General features: G+C 34.3%; 1 protein-coding gene across 1 annotated transcript in view; it reads left to right on the top strand.

Moving 5' to 3' along the window:
- The window catches only part of STAG1 (stromal antigen 1), a 318,641-nt gene that overhangs the window by 207,541 nt on the left and 95,557 nt on the right, over positions 1–15,543 (top strand). The window contains exons 13-14 of the mRNA XM_012663393.1: positions 3,316–3,430; positions 10,047–10,164. Coding sequence (XP_012518847.1) covers positions 3,316–3,430; positions 10,047–10,164 — 233 coding nt within the window. The remainder of the gene's footprint in view (positions 1–3,315; positions 3,431–10,046; positions 10,165–15,543) is intronic.

Raw genomic sequence — 15,543 nt, 5'->3', positions numbered from 1 at the left:
ACTTTCAAACATTTATCACATTAGAACATTTTGCAATGTGTACTTGCAGAATTTTGGCTAAGTCCATTATAACATCTTTTCTGCCTCTTACACTCACCGACACTTTTCCAGTCTTTTCCTACGTTTAAATTCTCAAGGCCAGAGCTTCCGTAAGTTCTCAGTATCACTTTTTGGAATGAATCTTTTATGCCATGCTCTGGCAAATAATCTTGGATGTATTGAGAAGGCACGGGATGTCCCAGCTTCCGGGGTGCCCCGGTGTCCTCCCCATGGCTCTCCCAGTACCTGCAGGTCGCCACCAGCGCTCTCCGGGAGATGGAACAGCAGGGCGGGGACCAACCCTTACTTTTTAAATACACTTTCTAGACCTTTTTCTCTCTCATCTGTTTCAGGAACCCCAATTATGTGGAGGTTAGTTCACTTGGTGTCCCATAATTTTCATAGGCTTTCTCTACTCTTTTTTATTCGTTTTTTCTTTTTACTCTGCTGACTGTGTAATTTCATATGTTCTGTCTTTGAGCTGAATAATTCCTTCCTCTATTTGATCAAGTCTGCTATTCTAATTAGTTTTTCACTTTAATTATTGTATTCCTTATTTCTAGGATTTCTATTGGTTTTTAAAAATTACTTCTATTTCTTTGTCAAATTTCTTATTTTGTTTCTGTATTGTTTTCCAAATTTCATTTAGCTTTCTGTTTGTATTTTTTTATGATTCTCTGAAATTCTATAAGAAGATTATTCTGAATTCTCTGTCAGGCATTTCATAGATCTTCAATTCTTCTAGATCTATTGCTGGAACTTTGTTGGTTTATTAATATCATATATCCCTAAGTTCACAATCTTTGCATCTTTAAGTTGATGCCTGTGTGTTTGAGGAGACATCACCTTTCCACTTTTTACAGGTGTTCTTTAGGGTTATTCAACCTTTACATCTTAATATTTGAACTTAAACACTGGCCAAGTGGTGTTTCCTGGCCTGGGGAGGACTTACAGTGAACACTGGAACTTAAACACTTTTCTGGAACTAAATCACTGCCCTTCCATTGTTTCTCAGTCTGGGGAAGACTTACAGTGAGTACTAGAGTGTAAACACTGCCTTGGAAGTATATCGCTTCCCTGCCATTGTTTCCTAGTCTGGGAAGACTTAAGCAAGCACTGGAACATAATCCTTACCTTTTAGTGGTTCACAGGCCCTCGGAAGGCTCCATGTAATCACTTGGGCTTTGTGGAAAATCCAAGTAGGGATTCAAGCCTTCTATCAGATTATGCTCCTTATAGTGCTTTGGCACCAACCAATGTCTTCAACATGGCATCCCCAATTCACCCCAGGTGGTTCAGGTCTCCTGGCACTCTCAGTGGTTCCTGTGGGACAGGACCAGAGTGGGCTTCTTGTGAAGATTCCCAGACTGGTGGAAAAAGCGAATGTCCACCTGTAATTCCGTCCTTTCATGTTGGCAATCATAGGTCTAAGGAAATTTTCTGTGAGTGGCATTATGCTGACTTGAGGTGGGGGGCGAGGGGGAGATGGTATAGTATGAAATGACTGTTTTTCCTGCTAGTCATGGCTCCTCTTCATTCTGTGAGCCCAGGGTTTTCTCTGCTTTCCTCTGTATTTTGGTATATTTAGGTTGGTATTCTTATCTTTGAATAGTTTCTAGTTGTATTTTTGTTGGGGAAGTGATGCTGGGGGATCTCCTATTCTGCAATCTTGCTGATGTCACTTTGCTAAAAATATTTTAATTGGAATATTTTATATAAAAATTTAGAAGGATAAGCCTCCATTTTTTAAAATTTCTTTGTGAAAATGAAGCCAATTATTTTGCGAATGAAAGCTGCACTCCATAAGTGGATTTTAGGCCCCTGTGTTGGAAAAAATTTGCATTTTGATGACTTCTGATTTTTTAATGATCTTTTTTAGTATTCTTCCACCGTTTAATATAGTGATCTTTTAAAATCTTAACAAATAAGCAATATAGTATCCCCAGGAGTTCTATGATTAGCTTTTATAGATACATGCATGTGCACGTGCACACACACAGTGTCATGTAGTCTAGTTATAAACTATATACAGTCTTAACCAATCATCCATAAAAATAAGACCTATCTGTAATGAATATTTTAATATGTCATCTAAAATTTCCACATTTTACTATTAAAAATTTAAGCTAATTCCTCAATACCTCATATTTATATGTACTAAATGCAATTATTTAAATTGGTACATGTCAGTTATCAAGGTTCCTCATAATTTCCTTTTGCCTCTCCTACAAAAGTCGCCTGCAAAACAAACCTTCTCTTAAACCAGTGTGATAGTTGTATAGATATAGCTGCGAGATAAGTTCTGTAGTTTCCCCATATGCCTTCCTCCCCCGTAACAAAACTCAACTTCTCTGTAGTTATTTTCTGCTTGAGATTGATTTGTTTTTATATCACATGAAATTATTCTCATGCTATTTAGTTATTCAGCCTTTCATTTGAGAGGCCTACTCACTTCCATATATAAACTAGCACATGCTATATATCCATCCCCATTTTCTTACTTTTTTTTTTTTTATAACACTTGAGATAGTATGTGTTTATCTGCTGTTTATCTTCATCCACTAGAGTGAGAGCTCCATGAGATCAGGGCTTTTGCCCTTGTGCACTGCTATATCCTTTTTACCTAGAGCAGTGCCTGGAAATAAGGTACCTCTATCAGTCTTTAAGTTTTGTTGGAATAAATCTACTTAACAAATTAAAATTTTCAAGTCATATTTTAGAAGTTTTGTCACTAAATTATATTTTATAAATATAATGTTAATGTCATTTTACTGAAAACTTTTGGATTAGTGATTAGTGCTTCTAGATAATAGGGTATAAATAGGAAAGAATGTAAGAGGTAGTCATTAAAAGTATGAATTTTTATAATTATTGCTGGAACATTTGATTAAATGCTATAATTACATGACTATAAAATCAACATTTAAGGAAGTAGAGCTCAATTTAAAATTATATACTCTAGGATCATCATATAGGACAACAGCAGTGCTTATTTTTCATAAATATTTGAAAATTGATTATACATCAGTAAGCAAGTTTACTGTTACTTTTTATATATAGTTGAACAATTTTATATATAGTTAAACATTACAGATCCAACCATTTTCTGACCTATAGTGACATCAGTTACATATTTGTATTGAAATAGATGAATATAATCTGATCTTTGATATTCTTTCTTTTTTAAACACTGAAATGATTTCTGTAGTGAAGGAAAAGACTGAAGTTCATATCTATGTAAATTTGTAATGCTTTTGTTCTGTTATTTATTTCCAGGCTATTTAGCAGACATGACCCACAAGCAGAAGAAGCATTAGCAAAGAGGAGGGGTAGGAACAGCCCAAATGGGAACCTCATTAGGATGCTGGTTCTTTTCTTTCTTGAAAGTGAGGTAAAAAATGTTTAACATAACTCTTTATTTTTTTGGTATTATATTACATGTTAAATAAAATTGTCATTTAATTCATTGTAATTGGTTTTTTACCCAGTCAAATTAAAACAAGCCTGTTTCTTATAAAGTTGCCTCCATGAATTGCTTGATTATGAAATCAGTATTCTACCTTTTGTGGGAAGAAGTTCTAAACATATATGTAGGTGTGGATTAACCCTGGATATAGACTAGCTATTATTAAACTTTTTAGTATAGGTATTATAGTATTGAATACCTTTTTTTTTTAAAAGAGGATCTCGCTTTGTCACCCAGGCTGGAGTGCAGTGGTATGAAAATAGCTCAAAGCAACCTCAAACTACTGGGCTTAAGAGATCCTTCTGCCTCAGCCTCCTGAGTAACTATAGGCACATACCACCATGCCTGCCTAATTTTTATTGTTTGTAGAGACAGAGTCTCACTATGTTGCACAGGCTAGTCTTGTACTCCCAGCCTCAAGTGATCATCCCACGTTGGTCTTCCAAAGCACTGAGATTACAGACATGAGCCACTGTACCCAGCTCTGAATATGTTTTTTTATTATTGCTTTTTGTTTTTCTTGAATTTGTGCCTGTAACTTTTAAATTATATTATTTAAACAGTTTGTGAAAATTGTCAAGCTGTTGAAACCATTAGTTCTATCTTGGTTGAAAATTATTTAATAGGGAGAAAAATATAAATTCAAGTGTATTTATTGATAGTTGTAACAAGCCTTATAGCAATATTTCCATGTGCTCTAATCAGTTATTATTTAAGCAAATCTGTAATTAACACTCATAATATATTATCGATCAGGATCTGTTTTCACAAGTGAACTTTGGTCTACCCACAAAATGCTCTTTGATATTTTCATCTGTATTTTTGTACTATTGCCATGTCATTGGGGGAATGGTAAATTAAACCTAAAGAGCCCCTGAGTAAATAAACTAGTTGATTTAGAAAGGACTGAGAATAGAGTTGCAAAAGAAATAAAGAAATCTAAGACTCTTAATTTTATTTGTGAAAAAACATTAAGAATGTTAGGGAAAAAGAAAAATATAGAAGATACTATGAATGCTCAAGTTTAAGCATATTAGAGGAATTCTATAGGAATAAGGAAGAGAGACGCAAATAGGACCATCTATATGAAGATTAAAATTGGAGAAGAACTGAGTCAATGGAATGAGGGAACCCCTTTAATGTATTTATTTATCTGATAGAGAGGTTAGCAGACAGAGAAAACTTGAGGTAAAATGTTAGGAGTAAACTTGAAGCCAATTAAAGATGAATCAGAGTATGCCTAGAAAATTGTAATTAAAATCACCAGGAAAATTAAATTAGTTTGTTGTCTTCATATATAAGCTTAGAGGAAAGCCTATAAAATAAATTAAACTTAGATATAGTGGGGTAAAATCCATGTAGATGTAATATTATATATAGTTTTAATTTATATATAACTTACAAATAAATTTTAAATCCATTTTTCCATAGTGACTCTTTATCCATTAAAAAGTTGCCCTTTTTGTTCATCTAATTTCTGAAGATGAATCCTTGCATGTACCTGATTTTCAAACTGTTTTTTGTTGTTATTTTGTATTTTTTGAGACAGGATCTTATTCTGTTGCCCAGGCTAGAGTGCAGTGGTGTCATCATAGCTCACTGCAACCTCAAACTCCTGGGCTCAAGCAATCCTTCTGCCTCAGCCTCCCAAGTAGCTGGGATTACAGGTACATGCCACCATGCCTGGCTGATTCTTTTTTTTTAATTTTTCATAGAGATGAGATCTTGCTATGTTGCTCAGGCTAGTTTCGAACTCCTAGCCTCATGTGATCCTCCCACCTCAGCCTCCCAAAGTGTTGGGATTACAGACATGAGCCACTGTGCCTGGCCTTACACTGTTTTTATGAAATTATGACACCAAAAACTGTTTCTAGAAAATATAGTTTTCTTTCATTTTTAGGGTTCTGGTTTCTTTTTAATTTGGGGGATTTTTTTTCTCAGTTACCTTTTTGTTGATATATATAGATGTACATATTTTGAGGGTATATGTGATAATTTAATACATTCATATAATTTGTGAAGATCAACTCAGTTTAATTGGGATTATCCATCACCTTAAATATTTGTCTTTTCTTTATGCTGGAAATATTCTCTTCTAGCTCTTTTGAAATGTATAGTAGATTATTGTAAGCTACAGTCACCCTACCAATCTGTCAAACACTAGGTCTTATTTCTTCTATCAACTTCTATATTTGTACCCATTAATCAATGCCCTCAAGGCCTTCCTTCATAGTTTCATCTTTCACTACTAACAGAAGTTCCTTGGTATAAAGTGTCTGAAAGATGATTGTGACCTTTTACTCTTACTATGTTAAAATTTTTTTTTTCCTGGAACATAGATTTACCTGGAATTTATATAAAAATTTGAGACCAGCAAGTTCTATGCCTATCACAAATACCCTAAGACAGAAAGACTATCATAAATATTATGTCAAGCCAGTCCCTGACTGACCATGTTATTCTGATTGTTGTTGCTAATAATGGTGAATTTAAAACTCTGATCAGAAAATGGGCCAATGCATTATCTTGCCCTCTGGTTTACACTTTGAGTTTGAAACAACTGGTTATTGGTGTTAACAGAATACATTCCACGGTGCCACCACCTTACAGTCAGAAAGATGAGTAAATTGTCAAAGAAGGTGAGCATCTGCATTAAGAATATTTGCTACCACAGACAAATTTCTGCTAAACTGTCTGATAGGAACAGTGACAATATGCCAGAGATACATACAACCTTAAGAATGCTGATACTAATAGAATTAAACTGCTTTAAAGTCTTGAATTATACTGTTAACTCCTCCACTGAAAACCTCAGGCTAAATTAGTGAAGATGGAAGAGATATTACAAGTTCACGAAAACAATGAGGGATTTGTGGAAGCTATAAAGTAATTGGGAAAAGACTGACTGCGAATTCCATTTGGTCTAAGTAACCCATAGCCACATGAGGCAAAAATACGAAATCTTTTTTTTTTTTTTTTAACTGAGATTTTCTTTTAAAGCTCTTAAATACGCCAAAGATCAGGGCAGTAGAGGCTGGTGAAGAAATAACCTATAAGTAGTAATTAAGTGGCTGTCCTTTAGTTAAGCCTATTCATCACTTTAGAACTGCTGGTCCAGGCATTTGGGATGTGAACAGTGGGTCTAAGCAGCAAAGTAGTGTTTGTCCCAGAAAATTTATGACCACCAGGAGGGACAGGAAATTTTTCATTCAAAAGGCAAATTGTATCCTATACAATAGAGAGAAAGCCTGCCTGACTATAGAGGCCCTGTTTCCACTTTGCCGTACAACCAAGGGAGCCAGGACCTTGCAACCAGATTCAAGGAAGGGATTCTGACTAACCATATTCTTGTGTCTAGGCTCATACATGAACTAGCAACCAAGAATCACTAAAACTTTTAATTTATACCGTCAAATAGAGGAGGAGACTTTCATGAAAGAGGGAGAGAGTCCTTAGAAGTTAAAAACTTGATTTCTAAAATTTAATTGGGGAAAATCAATAAAAGGCCTGAATAGACACAACCAAGGATTGGCTGTCGACTGCACCAAAGGATTTTTCCAAAAAACAGTGTAAGAGAAGAAAAAAATGAAAACTGTGAGAGAGAAATTGAGAGAGAGGGAGTACAGATTAAGAAATTCTATTGTATTATCTAATGAGAGGTCTGGAAAGAAAACAGAAAGAATAAAGAGGAGGAACTATCAAGGGACATGCAGTTGGAAAGATAACTACCCATGAACTCTATATGTTGAGTATTACTTTAGGATGTTTTCTAGCAAAATGAAAAATAGATACAATAAAAGGAAAACAAGGAATATAAGAAACAATGGTGAGCAAATAAATCCAAAAAAAATTTACAGCTAAGCCTAAAAAATAGGACTTTGAAGTTTAAGGCAAATATCTAAAAATATCTTAAAATGTAGGAGTATAATGTTCAAATTAGAGGAAGAGAAGTAATTAAATAAATGCGCTAAGGATCTTGGTAATGAAAAATATAGCTTAGATAATAAAACTGTGGACAGGAAGGAAGGACAGATAGAATAATCAAGAAAATATTACAAGTAGAGCACAGAAAATAAAATGCCAGGAATATTTCTAGCATCAGTAATACCAATAAATACAAATAGATGAACATGCTTTATTAAAAGGCAGATTGCCATTTGGCATTGAAATAATGAAATGAAAAATAACTATATGCTGTTTATAAACACATTTTAATCAAAATAAGAGGAAGTTTACAAATAAGTTCTGGATAAAAACTGGATATAACTAACAAATGCTTACAAAAAGGTAGCAGGGGGAACAGTATCATAAAAGATAAACCAGAATTGAGGACCAGAAGTATTAAGAGAGACAGAAAGATAGAATAACATAATCCACCAAATACATACCATAACTGAATCATTATATACATATTCTACAGAAATACATGTATACATAGTTAAGCATAAAACCTTATTGATTCAGCAGTTTACTTTTTTATTGTGGTAAAATACACCAAACAAAATTTATCTTGTTAAGTATGTAGTTCAGTGGCATTAAGTACATTCATGTTGCTGTGCAATCATTGCTGCCATCCATCTTCAAAACTTTTTCAAATCTTCCCAAACTGAAACTGTATCCATTAAACAGTAACTCTTCAATTCAGCATAGGTTTTAATAGCAGCCGTTTGGAAACAATTTTTTTCTGCCATTTTTCATTTGTGACACCAAGTTGTGCACCATTTATACCTGTCACTATTGGAATAATTTTATGGATAGTCTAAGAATAATTTCTCAGAATATATGAATTCAAAAAGTTTGAAGATAATTTGCAGCAAACATTTGCCCATGTTCTTTCCCCCCACACTTAGGTTTGGTTTTTTTTTTTGTTTTTTTTTTGTTTTTTTTTTTAATTCAGGATATTATGGGGCTATAAACATTTTGGTTACTGCCCATGTTATTTTAAAGCAAAGATGCTAATCAATATTATTTACTCTGACTTTGACAGAATTAGTTGGGAGACTTTGCGATATGTGTGGTTTCCCTGAGGCATTTCTGGAGCTAGGGTGTGAGATTTGAAATGCAGTAGAAATGAAGTACAGAATTAAGGTCAAAAGCAGAGCATTAAATAGGTCATTAAAATTCACATTGAATTTAATAATAACGATAGAGTTAGGAATGGGGAAGAAAAACCAACTCAAGTGCCAAATGAGCCAAGATAACACTAGATAACCAATAGCTCTAGAAAGGTGACTTTCATACTTTTGGGGTCACTAAATGATGAGAAAAACATTTTCTCTTGCAACAACTACAAGTTCATATAACAAATAACAGTTATCTAAAAGGATATTTACTCTTTCTGTGTTCTGCCATGCTTCATTTTTGGAACTTTGGTCTCAATGCATTGAATTAGTTTAACAACCCAAGAATGGGTTACAATCTGTAGTTTGAAAAATACTCATCTCAAGGATTCTTTACAGCGGTCTCCAACCTTTTTGGCACCAGGGACTTGTTTCATGGAAGACAATTTTTCCACCACTGGGGGCGGGGAAGGGAGAGCGGGAGTGGTGGGGGGCGCCAGGGAGAGCTCAGGCAGTGATGCAAGCAATGGGGAGCAGCTATAAATACAGATGAAGCTTCTCACTTACCTCCTGCTGCACACCCCGCTTCCTGAGTTTTATGGAAGACAATTTTTCCATGGATAGAGGTTGGGGAGGCGGGGCAGTGGAGCTCTGCAGCCATGGACCAGGGGTTGGGGACCACAGCTTTAGCAGGATGTAATGAGGCTCAAAAGTGGAAGATTTTTATACAAGGGTGAAGTTTATTGTCGGTAGCAGAAACTGGAACAATGCCAACACCTTCTCTACTTACCTTCACTGAAATGATATTCTTCAAGGTTTAATAGCTGGCATGTGGCAGAGAGTTTAGTGTGAAGTATTTGATGAGGAACTTGAGTGTGTTTGTTTACTGTGGAAACATGTGTTCCAAAGAAAATTGTCAAGAGAGTAATGACCAACAGAAAATGGGGGCGGAGTAAGGAGTACATTGAGTCAAATGGAAATGAGAGTAGAATAGAGGAGAGAGATGGAGTAACTTACATTTTTGACCTTGACCAGGGTGACAGATGTGAAGCAAATAAGGCTTTGGTACCAAAGTTTCAAATGGAATTCTGGGAGAAAGTGATTAATTTCCTTTAAAAAGTATATTTAAAAAGAGACAACCAGGAGTAATGAAAAGTGACCTAGATCCAGTTTATAATTTCAATAATTCTGCTAAGTAGCTACACTCTAGCTAGTTGCTACCTACCTATGCTCTATTGGGCTGAGAGATCCTTAATCTTACTACTGCAAATGTTTAAAAAATTAATTAATGATTCTATATACTGTGTCCACATTATTGACAGTGGAATATGAATATTGTTCTCTAAGTGGTTCTTATAATCATAGAGACCAAGCCGTTTTAATGATGTTTAATTATGAAGAAAATGGTTTATTTTCTCAAAATATTATTATTAGTTTCTATATTAAATATTCTTTAGTCACATTTGCTTTGTTATTTTTAGTTACATGAACATGCAGCCTACTTGGTGGACAGTTTGTGGGAGAGCTCTCAAGAACTATTGAAAGACTGGGAATGTATGACAGAGTTGCTATTAGAAGAACCTGTTCAAGGAGAAGAAGGTATAGTATTCTGACGAGTTGATTCACATATTGTTGTGTTTCCATTGATTATCACTCCATCCATTATAGATAGCTTTTTTTTTTTTTTTTTTTTTTTGAGACAGAGTCTCACTGTGTTGTCCTGGGTAGAGTTCAGTGGCATTATCACAGCTCACCACAACCTCAAACTCCTGGGCTCAGGCGATCCTCCCGCCTCAGCTTCCCAAGTAGCTGGGACTATAGGCAAATGCCACCATGCCCGGCTAATTTTTTCTGGTTTGGGTAGAGACAGGGTCTTGCTCTTGTTCAGGCTGGTCTCAAATCCCTGACCTCAAGTGATCCTCTCACCTCAGCCTCCCAGAGTACTAGGATTACAGGTGTGAGCTACCATCCCTGACCTAGATCACTTCTTAAAAATGAATATGCGAGCATGCTGTGTGACTTTTTGCCAAGAAAACAATTTGTTTCCTGTAACAAGTAAGGATATCTCAACAGTTTACACTATCTTTCCATATTAACATTGCTACCATGCCACACAAATTTTTAAAAATCCCTGTAAGTATAATGTAATATTCCAGAAAAGTGTTCTTGATGCTTATTTTGAGATACAAAATACTGATATACTTAAGGGGAAAAATATGCATCCAGAATGTTTTTACTGTATTTATATGTGAACTTGGAAAAATCTGTGACACATGATAATCTAATTAGACCACAGCCATCCACTTTTTAGTAATATTTTCTTTAAAATTGAAATCAGGAGGTCAGAAGTGGGGTCATTTACTTATCTAAGAAATAGGGGGAAATAACAGCTGTATAATTTCTGAAATATGCATCTTTTTACAGGTTACATAATAACATGCATAGCAAAATGGATGTGTAAACTTAATAAAGAGGTTGTATTCTAAAAGTTTATGTGAATGTTAGCTCCTTAGAATTAGAAATTCTTTTTCCTATATATGTCTAGATTTTCAACCTGGCTCACAATAGTGCTTTAAAGAACTGATAATTCATTTAATCCATATAGCAATACTAGAAGGTGGGTGATACCTTGATGTAATGGAGGCTCATAATAGATTGAATGAGGACTACAGAATCAAAAGAAATACAGATTCAAATTTTTAACTCTGTCCCTTGTAACTTATGTCCTCAAAATTTCTGATCCTTAGTTTCCCTGTATCTATAACACGGATTATTTTCCTTGTATACCTTATATAGTTGTTGTGAAAAATAAATAAGATAGTGTACTACTGTTTGCCTGTTATGCTTCCTCTACCCTCTTGTGTGGTTCAACCTTTTGGAATATTATAGGAGAGCCATCCTCTCAATTCACTACTCAAACAGGTCACCAGGAGAGTGAGCATCACCCAGTGTTCTTTCCAAGTAGTGATACTAATTGATACTATTAATATTTATTCTGACTTTGACAAAATTCGATGAGAGAAACAACAGGTATGCATTATACCTAGATACAGTCCTGTAAACCAGCTCAAAATACCTTAACTCAAAATATTTGCTTTGTTACTTATCTGTAATACAAGTCTTTCTCAAACTTTACCTAGACCTTCTTTCAAGGTGGAATTTATTGCACTGTATTTGGCTCTATCTTAACTATATTTTGGGTTCCCTTCACTTTTGTGATCACATTCTACATTTTCTTCTCTTTATTTTACTTATACATGCTCCTACTAAATTTATTGACTTTATACATTCTCTTTCTAACTAATCTTAATATTTTCCCTGATAAAAATCAATTCCTCTTCTAATCACACTGCTACCTAACCAACACTTGAGTAAAGGGTCCCAGGATAGTATTCATCCATTTTCCTTACCTTACTCATGGCCATAAAATTAACAAATTACCACAGTAGATTAGAGCTTCTCATTTCTGATTCCAAGCCATTTTTCTGTATGTCACCTCATGCTTTATAAGATTATTTCTAAGGAGAAGGGAGGTGGAGAATATAAATTAAGGAAAGAAGAACCAAGATGATATACTTTGGTATTGTTAACTTTTTACTCTCATGTAAATAAGATGTGTAAGTCAGTAAACAATAATTACTAACTCTTTCAGTCATCGAATTGTTTTAGATGGATTTATCTTGTTAAAATAGCTATATACTCTTAGGTATTTCATTATGGTTTAAATTCACTTGACATTGGGTTTCTTGGACGTCTAGTCAAGAAGTTGGTTTGATTTGGCTGGGGTTTGGTTTGTCTGGTTTTAGCTAGAAAAGTGACTTAGAAGATGGGAACATTTTTTAAAGTGAATCACAGTTTTAGTTAACCATGATTGAATCTGGGTAGGGCAAGGCCTGAGAAATTAGAAATAACATTTGCAGAACTGTATCTAAACTTTTTCATACATTTATCTACATGCTTTGCCACACATAAACTCTGGCATGGAATGGCATCCAAATTAATTTTCTATGCTAGTATTTTGCTGTATTTTATGATAACAAAATGCTACCAGTAACTTACTTTTTAAGACTAATTAAAAATGAAGTTATTTTTTAGATAGGTAGAGTGTGATAGAATTCCAGTGGCGAAAAGTCTAGTTATCAGTTAGAGATGTAGAACTAAAATTTGGGAAAGCCAGACGCATTGTGAAAGACTACCAACATCAGTTTAAAGCACAGTAGCCTTAATTCTGTCTTGCAGTGTTTTCACAGAGCTGTTTTGTGTATGTGTGTATTCTACAGTAAAATCAAATTGCTGGATATGTTTTTAGTATAATGTAGGATCTGGGTTCTTGTTAACAGCTCTACTACCAAGTAGCAAGTAGACCATAACCAAATTATTGAACTTCTGAGTCTCAGCTTCTTCAGCTATAAAATGAGAACCTTTGACTAGATCATCATCCTTGGTCATTTCTAGTACTGACATTCTATGATACAGTTGATGGGTGAAATAAATGTAAAAATGGGATTTTTCAAAGCAGGAATCATTGACTCATTTATAATTTTTAAAATATTAACTACTTTATATGAATCAAATATTATGGTAAGTGCTAAGGGATACAGTATTAAACTAGGTCAGCTCACGGCCTTTATGGAGCTTACATTCTTGGGACCAAAATCAATTAAATAGCCAAAATAATTCCACAAGTTAATGTTTTTGATGGCTAGTAATGAAGGCTCTATCTTTAGGTTGAATCTTGATGTGTAAGACCTTACCGAGGAGGCCATCTGTAAGCCAAGAAGCTAAAGGATACGAGACATGGGAAGTGTCATAAAAGCGCTATCTAGGTAGAGGAAATAACAGTTACATAGTATCTGAAGCTTGAAAGATATTATGTTCTAGGAGTTGCAGTAACTAGAGCAGAGTGAGCCAGTGGTACAAGATGAGAGAGAGATAGAGATCAGTTGATATAAAACATTTTAGTTTATAAGTGAATTTCTTTAGTTCATTCTAAGTGTAATGGGTTGCCACTGAAGATTTTAAACGGGGAACTAATGTGATCCAGGGCATATTTGAAAAAGAATGCATTTTATTAATATGGTTTGGAATAGACAGAAGACCAGATATATAATTGTTGCAGTGGTCTCTATGAGAAATGACAGTAAAAATATAAATGAGGAAGATGGCTTATAAGGAGTGAAAGAGCCCATGGCTGAGTTAAAGATTGTGGATAGAGGACAAAAGCAGAAAGAGCAAGCTAGCTATAAAAAAAAAAAAAAAATCAGATAATTATAGCCTTTACAAGCCTAGTAAAGAGGATGTTCAAGAGAGTTATGGCTAATAATCTCATATATAGCAGAGAAGAAGAAGGACTATGCAAAGATTTTGTGATGATTTAGGTCATTGATGACTTTAAAGCATTTATTTTCAGTGACAATAAAAGAGGGAAACCATAGTTCAAGGTGAAAGAATAAAATCAGTAGTGAGGAAATGGAGATGATGTGCAAGGTGGGTTCCCAAGAGTTAGAAAGTTGTATACTTGTCTGATAATTCATGCTGTGAACAGCTATGTGTTTGTTTCCGTCAATTTGGCTCTTTGGTTCTTGTCTGTGGCTTAAGGCTTGCTTTGCTTTAAATTTTATTATGTGGTTTTGCTGTCATAACCCAAAAGGAATTTCAGTTAAGTTTCAACTGCTTTAGAGTTTACCTTATCTTCCCATTCAAGGCAAGTTTCTAAATTGATGGTTTCAAATGATAAATTAACAAAATGGATGGAATCGCACACTGTGTATACTTGGGTTATACTCCAGCACTGCTATGGTTTTTACTATGTACTAGGAGAATGTTTCTATTCTTCATGACCTTTTGTGAATCCAGAAGAATATTTCTATTTTTTTTTTCTTAATTGGCTTTTAGGCATGAGTCTAGAATAGGGCTGACCCTAGAACCAGAACAGATTTAAAGAACTCCTGTTTCTTTTCTTAAATGTTCTCTCTCTCCTCACTTTCCGTGGGACTAGATTTTCTTCCTAAAATAAAAGAAAATGCATTTAGTTCATGGATAATCTTGTGATTCCTTTACAGCCAGCCAAATGGGGGAAAATATGAATTTCTAGAACTATAAAAATAGAAATTTATTTATTATTGAATGGAAAACTTTCGTGTATTTTTTTGGTTTGTTTTGCTTCCACTTAGAATGTATTTTTTATGTTACTAGGCATTGGATCATAAGGGTATAGTTGGAAAAGTTAAAGTGTTTTCATGTGTTGTTTTCTAAGACAATCTGAAGTTTATGGTTGTTTTCTAAGACAATTAAAATGCTAAAAAATGATTGAATTAATATGTACCTATTAAGGATAATTTTAGTAAAGAATAAAGCATAAGATGTCATTATATCTTTGTTTGCCTTTTCATTGCTTTTTCCTCAATTTGTTTTAAAATTTTAAAATAATCAATGGAAACTTTTATACTTTCATAGATTAACTATATTTTTCTTTTAATTTATTGCTAGTTCTGTCTCTTTAATCCCTACATCTACCGGTCTTCAACATAAATAAGTATATGGAGGGAGTGAGGAAGATAGAACTAAACTAGTCAAAGTATCCTCAAATTCTGTTTAAAAATACATAGGAATGAACTCAACAGGAAAGTACAGAAGAAAATCATAATGTTTTGTTAAATTACCTAAAATAAGATCTTAAAAGTAAAGAGCAATGTTATGTTCCTAGCTGAAAAGATTGTAAAAATGTGAATTCTTCCCAAAGTAATGTATAATTTTCTTACAATACCAGTCATAATTCCAGTAGATTTGAGAGAGTTCTGGGAGTTGGGTTGGAAATAAACTAAGCAAAGTGATTTTAAAGTTTGTATAGATTTTTAAGCTTATGTTAAAAGGGCAGTAGAGCATAGTGCTTTAGAGTACTGACTCTGGAGTCAGACTACCTGGGTTCATATATTGGTACTACTACTAGTTGAGTGCTTCTGTGGTCCTTTTCCCCAT

This window comes from Propithecus coquereli, unplaced genomic scaffold (genome assembly GCF_000956105.1).
Source record: "Propithecus coquereli isolate 6110/MARCELLA unplaced genomic scaffold, Pcoq_1.0 Scaffold12, whole genome shotgun sequence".
Classification (NCBI taxonomy): Eukaryota; Metazoa; Chordata; class Mammalia; order Primates; family Indriidae; genus Propithecus; species Propithecus coquereli.
The sequence above is the reverse complement of the archived record's forward strand: the minus strand, read 5'-3'. Positions and strand labels throughout refer to the sequence as shown.